This window comes from Ambystoma mexicanum, chromosome 9 (genome assembly GCF_040938575.1).
Source record: "Ambystoma mexicanum isolate Mex_15411 chromosome 9, UKY_AmexF1_1, whole genome shotgun sequence".
Lineage (NCBI taxonomy): Eukaryota > Metazoa > Chordata > Amphibia > Caudata > Ambystomatidae > Ambystoma > Ambystoma mexicanum.
The window spans coordinates 905825918-905838522 of NC_090931.1; the positions used below are offsets into that span (position 1 = coordinate 905825918).

Genomic DNA, 12605 nt, shown 5'->3' on the forward strand with positions numbered 1-12605 from the left:
GGGGCTACACATTCTTTTCACCCCTGCACAGGAGATTCACGAGAATAGACTATTTGTTAATCTCTAGAGACGTGTGGGACGTCGCCCAGGCATCCGAGATTCGTGCTATAGCATGGTCGGATCATGATCTGGTCACGCTGGACCTGTGCTGGTTGGGAATAAACCCTTGGGGTTCCAGATGGCGATGTAATGAATCTCCTAATAAAAGACTCAGTGTTCCACTAGGCACTCCAGAAAGAAATCTGGGAACTTTTTATTGTAAACCACACAGGGAAAATGGCAAAGAGAACCGTTTGGGAGGCTGGGAAGGCGACCTGAAGGGGGATACCGATTTGGGAGCGAGCGGGGAAAAAAGGGAGCTGACCCTCATTTAGCGAGGGCAGAGGGAGATTAGCAGACTCGTTAAGCGGGCTCAGTTGTCACAGGAGGGCAAGGACATTCTACGAGAAAGGGGATAAGGCTTATGCACATATATGGGACAAACTCTGCAGGGGAACCTCTCCGTCTTCGATCTCCACCCAATATAAACTCCATGCCATCGAACTCCTGCACAGGCGGCAGTATGACCCAGTCGGACTCTCCAAGATGTACCAGGACATCTGCCCTTTCTGTTGGCATGAATATGGCTCCAGGGCAGACTACTGGCACATGTGGTGGGGGTGCCCTAAGGTGCAATTTTACTGGGACGAGATCCTGGGCTGGATTAAGGAGCTTGATGGGATCACTAGAATCAAATCCCTGTTGCTGGTCCTGTTCGGTCTGGAGGAAGTGGACGGTGGAACCACTTCAATCTCCCCCCAACACCCCAAAACCCCCAATGTTAGCGAGCCAGTTACTAGCGGCCAGGGCATTCATATCGACCCGCTGGAAAAATGTACATACACCAGGTAAAAAGGAGTGGAAAAATGTGGCCAAATATATGTACGTTATGGAACGAAGTCAGGGCTCCATGCAGGGTGGGGGTCGGGGGGGGAGTGGTGGAGCGGGAGTGGGGGGAATTTGTCAATAGGTATATGGCACCAGCTACAACGGCTACAACTGGAGCAGATTCACCAGCAGAACCTGGTTACTTGCATGATTATCTAGCGTACCGCACTGAGGGGCCAAAAGGAGGAGGGGAGCGAGAGACACTACTCGAAAAGGCCCTAGTCGTTAACGGCCCTTGAACATATCGGACACGGTCTTGGTTCAGCCCGCAAGTGGACTTATAAATGGAAAAGAGTAAACTACAGAGGGGCGTGGGCGAGTAGAGGGAGGTGGGAGTGGTGGAGCTTTTCAATGTTTAATGTTTGTTTTAGGCCAAAGAAGGCCCAGATAATTTGTGATTCTTCTAATGGTGTTCAGACCTTCGTGGTATTGTTTTCATTCTTTTGTTTCAATGAACCTTTAATAAAGCCTAATTTGAAAGAAAAAGAAAATCAGTACAATAAGGGATTCTTGTGGAATCCTGCGTAGAAGTATGCTCTTTTATTGGAGGGATCTATACTTTTGAAATCTATCCTTCAGAGGAAGCAAATGAACAACCAGCTAACCTTGTTATGGAAGGCATGTGCAACTGATGCCAATCCCTCCAACAAGACTTAGTAATGAGAGGTCAAAAATTGGTGATATGTCAAAGGCAGGCATGGCCTAGATAGCAAAGTATGGTCAGTGCCATGCCAGTGATCTAAATTTGATTTGTTGTCATATTTTGATCTTTATACCTATGGGAAAGTGTTGCACCTTGCATTTATGTGTAAATGTGTGTTCTTGCTTTAACCAGGATATCACTCAACAGCATCTTTGTGACCCTGCTACTGTCTCCCTAATTGAGAAGTGCATGCGCTTTCACATTCACTGTGCCCACCAACTCTGTGAGGAACCTCGATCTGCTTTTGAGGCAAAGATTAACTTGGAGAACACAACCAAGTGCCTGCAAAGCCTGAAGGAAATGTACCAAGACCTAGCTAACAAGGGCATACGATGCAACTGCGAAGCAGAGTTCCGGGGCTACAGTGTACTCCTCAATCTAAACAAAGGTGACATTCTGAGGTGAGTGACTTTCTTATGATCTGTACTCCATAACCACCCATTCACACATCTGTTAATGCATTTTTCCCCATCCCAGTCAAAAACTGTCCATCGTCATTCTTTCAATTAACTGAGGCCTATGTTAATTTGTGTGAAAATTACAGTTAACTATTGCGATGTGCTCATGGTGAATACATCAGTCTTAATATTATGGGCCTCATCACGAGTTGGGCGGTATCCTGGCGGTATTACTGGTATTACCGCCGGGGCTAATAGCATTACCGCCAACTCCGCCCCGTCGCTATTAGCGCCAGATCACAGGTTTGGCGGAACAGGAATTCCCCATTCCTCCATTGGGCCCTTTCGGGAATTCCCCATTTTGGCAGTATTACCGTGCAGTAATTGTGCCAGAAATCAGTAAATTCGCAGCAGATTTACATCCTGCCAAACCTGTGATTTGGCGGACCCTTATATGTGGCGGTAATACCATTACTGCTGCATTTAAGGGTTACCACCAAACTCGTGATGACCCCCATGTGTTAATGTGGAACTGGATTTAAATTTGCACAGTAGGATTGGGTACATGACCTTTCTACGGTGGCCTTCCTTAAGGGCAATTGACCTAATCAGATATTCAGGTGAAGTTTGCCAGTGAGCTAACCTGCCCTTCATTATGTGGCTTTGAGAAAAGGGAAAGGTGAACACATTTTGAGATTTTCAGAGGACAACAGACTACTTCCTGAGACCTTCCTAAATAGAAGAGGGGGGGGTCACATTCTCTCTCCACTGACTGGGTTTGAGGCCATGTCCTTCTATCCTACCGATTTGTGTTTTGGCAGAGAATAGATGTTATGAATAATCAGTGGTTCTTGTGCCTCCCTATTCCAGAGAAGTACAACAGTTCCAGCCTGATGTCCGGAACTCGCCTGAAGTCAAGTTTGCTGTGCAGGCCTTTGCAGCCTTCAACAACACAAACTTTGTGCGCTTCTTCCGCTTGGTGAAGTCTGCCACATACCTCAGTGGATGCATCTTGCACTCTTATTTCAACCAGGTAGGTGTGATGTGGAAGTTTATATCCAGGTGTCTTTTCCTTTCAGAGATAATACTTTGTTCAGACCTACATTTTGATTGGTGCAGTGGCCAAGAATGTTTACTAGTCTGGTAGATTTAAACTTTAGTTCCAGAATTCATTTGTAAGTGCATGGCCACCAAGTGCCATGCATTATTTCCACAGGCCTGGGTTTCTTGATTTGTTGGGACCAATTCTTGGATTTTGATAAGACGTGATCATGCACAGCCCCTTTCATGTGTTCTATTCCTAGAGATGTTGCTATAGCTCGTCTTGTCTCTAATTTACTCACTGTCCTGTTGCACAGAAGAGTGACTTGGAGCAGGTTGTCAGTGAGGCACTCGTTCACCTATCAGACAAACTGACTATGGTATTAGTGGATGGATACTTTAATGGGTTTGTACTGTACAGATTGTACACCTTCTTGTTTGGAACAGTTTTACTTAAGTCCAACTAAGGGCTTCATAAAACCATATCTGAGGCAGTACAAAGCTCCACTCCTAGTATTAGGCTCTACCACCTGAGAACATTTGGTAGCATAGACCGAGCGGCCAGGCTTATTTTAGGAGGGCGAGAGGGCTGTATCTTGGTACAAAGAAATTGTAGCATACATATGGTCCAATGAAACACTGAAACGCTATATATTGTAAAAAGAAAAGGTTTATTTAAATACAAGTAGGCCAAGATAAATCTTGGGGCAAATACTATAACATATCATATAAACACAGTCCTGAAAACCAACTCAATACTTAGGGCATACAAACCAAAGTATAACCTTCTTAAGAATAGCTATCAGCAGTTCAAGGTCATTCAAACCTAGAACACATTCAGAATGGCATTAGACTATTATTGGGGATTAAAACCACAGTTAGTTACTTTTAGATTACATTCAGTAAATCAAGCGTAATAGACCCTATGGGTTATAACGTACAGTGTTATTCACTTTCACAGTCACTCAGTTATACCAACACTGGTTACAAGTATCTGTTGTAACCCATGCAACTTTTCTTCTATGAAGAATGGGTACCAGACCAATGTCACTTTTAAGAACACCGTTCAAAGGGAGTATCTTAACCTCTATACTATATAGAGGCCTAAAGCTACTCAAGGATAAATATACACACAGTGAAACTATTTTAGTAGTGTCCTAGGGCAATTTAGGGAACGCACAGCCCAGTGCTATAGGTTTAGAACAGCAGCAGCTATTCAAGGTCAGTATAACCTATTGGTGCATAACTTTTACACTATTACTAATCCAGGAATAGATAGTTGGACCAATGATCATTTGCAGAAGTGTATTCTACAGTTCTAAGTGAAATAAGAACTCTTGTAGACTTTTAAGAAAGGCATGCAGCAGTTCAAGGTAAGCAATGAACTATGTACTTTTCAGAGGGGCTACAAGCAACTCCAAGACAAGTATTAGCTCCAAGACTGTTTCAGAAGTGCACTAAGCAGATCAGGAAAAGTAAACCCCAATGGTACACTTTTAAGAATGACAATCAGTTCTTGAATGTAGGTAAACCTATTCATAACCTTTTACACTCATTCAGTTAAGAATAATAAAATAGTGCCACCATAATTACTTTTAAGAAGAGAGGAACACAATTCAAGGAACCTTTGAAAGGAGCAACCAGCAACTTAAAGTTAAGTAATAACTTTTGTAACACTTTGTAACTTATTCTATTTCAGAGATACAGTTACAACACTAACTCATTTACAAGTAAGTACTTCACACTTGTTATAGTTTTCAAGACAGAAGCCTTATCTTTTGTAGTTCTTAGGTTTCTTTTTTTTTTTTAGTTAAGTTTTCCGGGACTTCACAGATGGCTCCCCTATATGCGTTCCAGCATTAGGCCTGGGCGAATGGTATGGACAAACTCCCAACCACACGAATCACCCACTCAGCCTCACAGGATTCACACAAGACTTGAGGTAAGTATGACCCAAGCCGACACAGTACCTTAGGAGAAAAGAAGAGCTTATGGGTGGGTGCCTTCAGGATGCAGCAGCGCAGGACCCGGTCCCTGGATTCTTGGTCTCGAGACTCAAGAAATGGACATCGGATGGGAACTTGCGGGAGCAGTCGCCAGAGAATGCTTTCAGCAAAGGATTCGTCTTGGTTTCTACCAGCTCTGTGGATCTGGTGCCTTTTTACCTGAGCCAGATGACAAGCGAATATTGCTGCTCTGATTCTCTTCACTCTCTCTGTCCTGTACTGTAATGAGGGTACTCCAGGGATTCGATTTGTGTCTCTGGAGGTCCAGCAGGAGTCCACTAAATTTTAGTGAGATTCAGACTTTGGAAGACCATGCACTGCACTCAGGCTCGAGGTCACCTGGTATTGGCATTTTGCAGCCCAGATAGGTCACAACATGTTGATGGTTGCTCGTTTTTCATGTCGTCTTGAGACTAATGGGTCTTACCAGCCTCTGAGTATGAGTCATTTTCGGGACCCCAAGGTCGATTGGAAGAAAGGGTTGCATCAAGCTCTGGTTACACAGCAGGCTCTTCGGTCGCTGGAAATCTCTACAGACGTCTTCTTCATCTTCCTCTTCAGATTAATCTCCAGTGGTCGAATTGTCCGCAGCTTCCAGAATCTGAGTCTTTATCAGGAACTACAGCACAACTTCTGCAAACTCTCCCTGCAGTTTACAGAAAGGGCCGGTCTGGCTGTCCAATCAGGACAGCCAGCCCCCCAGTAGGAACTGGCTCCTTTCAGGCAAGGTGGAAGACGAAGGGCTGCAGAGTTTTGGAATTCTCCCTCTTTGTGCCTTCTCAGACACTCTGGAGCCTCTGCAGGGAATACAAAGGATTCCCGCCAAAGACAAAAGTTCAACTGAGGTCCTCCCTGCCTAGAATTGCAGAAGACCTTAGAAACAACAAGCAAACTAGAAATGGCGTAAAAAGAACAAACTCACCATTCTAGCATAATGGTAGCCCTCCTGTGCATTATCGAGGCTGACTCGACAGCCTGTGAGTAATGATTAAAAGTCATAAAAGTAGTTACACTGCCACCAGCCATTCAAGTCAACTTGTAATTGTAACACAAATGTTACCAGGTAAGTAAGCAAGGGCATACGTTGTATCCCTCCAGCACTCCATATAAAGTTAGGTGTGCTGGCTTACTAAAGTAGATGTAAACGGGATGGGAATCGCACTTTACTACTTGGGAACAGTAGTTCACCCAAGACGTAATAAAAGAAATTACAGAGAGAATCCCAATGGGTTAACCCAGCCTAAACACAAAAGTTATAGGAAACTAACTCCAATCACACTCTATGGAGAGACATAAAAAGGTCACCCATAAAAAGAGTACAAGACTAGGTAAGGGGGAAAATGATTCCCACTCACCTATGAATAAGGGAAAGATAATCACAAAGTCCAGCAAAAAGTGCTGGGGTTGACACAGGTCAGGAAGATTTATCACTGAAATGAAAATCTTACCGAACACTTCTCCACTGAAGCAGCATTCTCCCATTACGCACACAGACTACACATCACCTGTCCACTAAGGCATCCACCCATCAGGCTCAGAGTGTAGTTCTTACTGGATTTCTGATTTCTTCTGTGCATGCAAAAAGAGACTCTGGAAAGGTATGCACACTGTACATGCATGACCACAAGCCCATCAAGCACTTCTATTGAGCATCTGCTGGTTTTCTGCACCTCTGATCTTCCCAACCAATTCTCTAGGTTCTTTGCTTAGCTTGCCTACCTCCTCTTCAGTTCTAGTTCCCACTAATTCCTAGCTCTACTTGTGGACTTGCAGCTCCTGAGCTTAACCCTAGCTCCTGCACTGTCGTCATTGAAAGGCAGTCAAAAGGGATAGTTTGTACAAGCCACAATTTTCCAACACAAATCTACATTGCTTATGACAGTAGCTGCTGTTAAAAGCATCCCTATTGTGTGTACCGATTACTAGGTTGGATATTCTTAGCATTGTGTTTAGGCAGTGAGTACCTTCTTAAAAATAGGCAAATGTGTTTGCTTTGTGATGTGTTAAACTCGTACCCAATTACGATTACCTGGCTAATCTAGTTGTAGCATTGATCCAGCTAATCTCTTAGGAGAAGAGCAAGATGGATACGAATACAGGATAAGTAAATTACATGATGCAGGTTACGGGTAAATAATGCTGGTTAAAATCGTTTCTAAGAATGGTCTATACAACCTGTTGCTACTTTTAGGGTCAACCACGAACTTCAGGCCAATGTGAACTTTGCATTCAAAGTTTGACCATTTGTACCACCGGGGTATGTGTGGATTTGTAGAGTCTGAGGTTAATTATCCCATTGGAAACAAAGGGGGTGACTGAAGAAACAAACTGAAGTCCCATTTCCCTCCAAACTTAAAAAAACTGAACGATCTCCAAGGATATATTAAGAAGTTTCCAAGCAGGACAGCCCAGAATGCCATCTTAAGAACCCTTCTCAACCTACTTGACACAAAGTAATTCGAGCTTTCAGAGGCCTTTCGATGACCGATTCGTGCAGAATATGCAAAACCCCCAATGAGAAAGAGACCTTTTTTAATTTTTTTTTATTTTTATTTTTATTTTTTTAAATTTATTGTGCGGTAGCCAGAAATGGACTTTTGCACATTTAGACAAGACGGTACATAAAAATAAAACCGATAAAATTCATCAATCAATATACAAGCTAAATAACACCATAAACAAAACATACATGATTGAGAGTCAAACAATTCAGTCTGTTATTAACTCTAATTCCTTTAGAACTCTTCCCACCTCAATCGAAAGAGCCATCTCATTACCAGAAGATAATCTCGCCAAAAAATCGTCAGTATTAAGACTAGACTGATCGTGAACAAATCTGTTAAAGTATCTGGCCCTAATACTCCAAGTCCCAAGACAATTAGATAATAGATGTTTAATAGTCTGGACTTTGTTACTAAGGCACCTGTCACAGATTGGAAGAGTCCCCCCTTCCTTATCTCTAGTAGCTAGAATTTCTCGAGTAGGAAGTAGGTTTAAGCGAAATCTCAAAAAAGAAGATCCAAACCAAGGGTTAGGAGACTTCTTTAGATAGGCCGGAAAGAGACAATTCGGCACCTTCTTTTGTCCTGTCCGGGTACTGCTGGGATCAGGTCACAAAACACGAACCACTTTCTCACAAACTGTATATCGGCGGAAGAAGAAACCTGTTAGGCAAGGATGATTAATGGAGACAAAGCAACCTGGCAAATAGCTATTTTTAAATTCTACAACACATCACGACAACCCTGTCAACTTTCTCATCTACTGCGTTGTAAGGCATTAAGACTCGAGAATTTGGACTCAGTTATACGAGTTAGTCTACATTTAATTATTAGAGAGTACACTGCAACATAGAAAAGACGTGAACGCACAAGTTGTAATAAAATCAATTTTACTTGATAACACTCAACTAAAATAAAAATTAAAAAAGGGGGTGACTGACTGGCTTCTGATAATCTGATTGGGATACTGTTCCTGATGCAGAGTGTTATCACAATTGTAAGTACAGGGTCCAGTGCCCTAGATAAGTTCCAATGTTGCAGATAGTACATTGTATTGGGTTGCTCAGTTGCCTTTCCCAAAGTAATTCGACTGTTGGGAATCTTGTGACTATGCAGTCTTTGGCTGTTTTAAACCATTTATGGGCATTGCTTGTATAAATGCAATGTGAGAGGTCAGTGGCAGTGTTTCGTGTGGTGATGAAGAGTGTCTTCAACCAAGAGAGATTGATGATGATGATCTGATGAAGAGGAGTACAACTGCGGGAGAAGGCAATGAACACCAGCACTTTGAAAAATTAAGGTTACTTGGACCCCAGATGAGCCTTTCCTGACATGCCACCATGCCTTCCATGCTTAGAAAACACAGGCTCCAGGGTGGGACAAAGCCCAGAGATGGAGGCAGCAAACTCTGCAACAGTCTGCTGTGAACTATGTAGGACTTGCATTTTTGCTTGCTTGAAGCACATTTTAAATTACAGAATTTCAATCGCTGGACTAATCCTAGTGCTTTTCTGGCAGCAAAGGAAGCAGTCAGAACAAAGGTGCCCTTTAATTCAAGTTGTTCCCTGCTATCACGTCTGTTTTTTGTGTGGTTTATTTGGATTTTGTGTACAATGTAGGATAGCAGTAGGTTTTAACTGTCTAAAAAGAAAAGCTGTTGGTTGTCGGGAGGAAAGGTGGCGTCATTGACAAGTTGTTAAAAAAATGTTATATCACGTATGGCATCTTAGTACAAAGCTATATCGGTTTCTTCTGTTGACAACAATGAGATCAAAATGGCAAGATTAACCTGAAGGTAACATTTCACACAAATAAAAGGCAAAACTCCAGTATCCCTCCGAGTCCTCCTAAAAGGAAGTTTAATCCTTTACCCTCCAAATGAGACAAGTTTGAGATGTTTAGGATTGGTTAAAAATAGCTATCTGTCAGACATACCAAAAATATAGCTAACAACATTAAAAAAAAAAACACCACAAGTGTTTGCTATTGAGATTAGTAAGCAAAAAAAACTTTTAAAAAAAGCTTGCTCAAAAACTTTACTTGCTGAGTTATGTGTGGTAGATCTAATGGGGCTCATTACGAGTATGCCAGTATTATTGTTTCCGGTGGGCCAATTGCCGAAATACCGTTGTACTACAAGTCCAGAGAAAACGGCAATACCGCCGGCAACAGCAATGTGCTGGAATTACTGGCACATAGTGCCGGTAATACTGATACCGGCAACCAAACTGCCAGTAATACCGGCAAATTAATGGTGCTATCGTTATTGTCAGTGCTGAAAATAGCGACACCGCCAGAACGGGAATGCCAGCGTCGGCCATTTTAAAAACACAATCCACTTTGTTTCCCCCTGTTCCTGTTGCCACACAGGCCTAGAAGTCTGACCAAAGATGTCACATGAAAAAGGTCCCAGATCGCCAGCTGCACAAGCCTAAATACTCTGAGGCGGAGCTCACTGCATTGTCTGATGTGATGGTACAGCATGCAGATGTCCAGTTATCCCCTCTTCAACCAGCCCGGAAGGCTGCTTCACCGTATCGCTACAGGGGCAAATCGTCTCTGAAGCCATCTGCCTCCGAGCACGAAGGTAAGCCCTGAGGGCTATTACTGTAACCTCAAGCTCCGCCGACGATGATGCCTGTATTGAGCCCTGACCCGACCTCATAATTACACATATGTAACACCTAGCATAAATAATTGTGCTTTATCCCGCTCTGCAGTGAAAAGAGCATTCCAGAGCTTTATTATGATTTATGCTGCATTCCGTAACATGCGGCTTCAGGGACCTAAGATGGCTGACTAATTTGCTCCTCCTGATGAGACCCTACCGGCGTCATCTACAATCATTTATCTTCATCTGATTGGCCACCTTATTCTACCTAAGCCAATCTGGAGGACCGGCAGGCATAAGCCGCCCCCCAACGAAGGCACCTCGAAAAAGGCATCTGTCGTTGCCAAGTCGGTGCCCGGGGCACGCCATGCTGCCCAATAACCGTGCGACCGGCATACAACGGCATAACTCAAGGTAAGCCCCCACGTTATTTCTTGCTGCCACTCTGTCATCACTGCTCCCAACTACAGCATTGAAAAACATCAGCTTCCATACTTAAAGCTGGGCCGCACATCCAACTCGTACTCTCTACCTCACTCTATGAAACCAAGGGCCAGAACCCTTTAGAGTGTAAGACCACAGCACTGTGGAGGAACTATGTGCAACTTTTGGCCCGCAGCCAAACCTCACGACATCAGACTATAATCTCTCGAGTGAACTGTAGCTGAACATTTCATAGCCTCACTCTATCAGGCTCACAAAGTTGGTTCGTGACTACCACCGCATTCGTGCTCCCACCAACTGACAGGTTACTACATGGTGTCAGTAGCTCTACAAAACTTTCATCTTAAGCAAGCACCTCTGGCCTGCTTATACCTCTTCCTATCAAGAAAAATCATCTTGCTACAATCGCTGGATCCACTCTTTCTCTCTTAACTTGTCTTCCCTGCATTACTGCCATTCACTATCGCCTTAACAGGCAAAACCGTTTTGCCTTCCTCATTGTAATCGCTCATTCACTGCAAACATGTCCTATCCTACTGCTTCTGTTAATCTACTACCTACGCTGCCTTGCTACTGTATTTGATCATCCCATTGCCCATGTTGCCAATCTTTCTTGATTGCTGCCTTCTTTGCCACCAGTACTGTGCACTTCATCGTATCTACCAACTCACTACCTACGTGACCTGCTACTGTATTTGAACTGCCCACGCTGCCTAATTTGCTTTATTGCTGCCTACTCTGCCATCAGTAACGTGCATCTTTATCACACAATTTATTCTACAATTACTGCCACAATCCATCACCATGGAACCTGACATCTCTGCCCGACCTGTACTTTGAGCAAAGTCTCAAACCTCTTAGTACGTACTAGGCTCATATTAGTAATTTATGCACACTGTGTTCTGAGCACATACGAACCAAGCACATAAAAGTGTGACCACTAATACCTCAACGAGGAGTACAACTCAACCAATTTAACTCTTCTCGCTATTCAGCCATGATCCAATCTCTGGCTACTTTACTAAGCCTCTCAATCTCACTAGGCCTCCTGCACTTCACTAAGATGATTAACAAAGATCCTAACAATGACCTTGCCCAACTCTATACCGGCCTCCAGGCCTCCTCACCTACACCAAGTACCATACTCCTATCTATGCCCCGCTCGCTACCATCATCAATCAACGTCCCGCCAACACCTTTCCTTCAGCCCTGTCTAGATGACAAAAGTAGCAGTCCTTCTATGCAAACACACTGCAACTTCCACATGTTAACACCCACACAATGGATCAACCTATTTTTTTTAAATGTATTTTATTGGTATTTAATCATACAAACTTCAACTAGCATTTGATAATTTAGGATTTGACAATTCGTCTTGTTGTTACGTGCGGTGTCATTTAATTAAACAGTGAGAGGGAGAAAAAGAAAGGAGAAAAAAGGTGGGGGAAAACAACATGGTGAACAATCAAACAGTCTTCATTTGATTCTATGATTTCTTCAGCTTCTGTTTGGCTGCAGGGATGGGGGGGGACAAAAGATCAGATGCAAAGAATGGTCCAAGTCGGGCGTCTTCATGAGTTAAGATAAGTCTTGATCAGAAATTATGCTGGTCTGAGCGTTCCCTTCAGGGGGGTTTGTGATCCGCGGTAAAGGGTATGTCTCTCAGTAGGGCTTTCCACGATTCAAGGGTGTTGTTTGCTTCAGCCCCTTCTTGCCATGCTCTGGTCTCTGCTTTGGTCCACCTTTCTAGCTCCTTGATCCAGCGTATGAATCTCGGACCCCCAGGTGACTTCCAAGCCATCGCAATGGTTCTCTTTGCAAGGATGCAGGATAAGTCCATCAGCTTGACTACATGCTTGTGTTTACTCATTCTGGGGTAGGCTCCTAATAATCAATCTTTTGGATCCCATTTATATCTGGTGATGCCAGCTGCTGTGCAGGTCTGCTTGACTTTGGACCAGAATTGCATCGTCT

The 12605-nt window shown here is 43.5% G+C and overlaps 1 protein-coding gene across 1 annotated transcript in view; it reads left to right on the forward strand.

Annotated features, from left to right (window-relative positions):
* The window catches only part of MCM3AP (minichromosome maintenance complex component 3 associated protein), a 1669219-nt gene that overhangs the window by 497188 nt on the left and 1159426 nt on the right, over positions 1-12605 (forward strand). Inside the window, exons 9-10 of the mRNA XM_069616041.1 lie at positions 1763-2031; positions 2899-3061. Coding sequence (XP_069472142.1) covers positions 1763-2031; positions 2899-3061 — 432 coding nt within the window. The remainder of the gene's footprint in view (positions 1-1762; positions 2032-2898; positions 3062-12605) is intronic.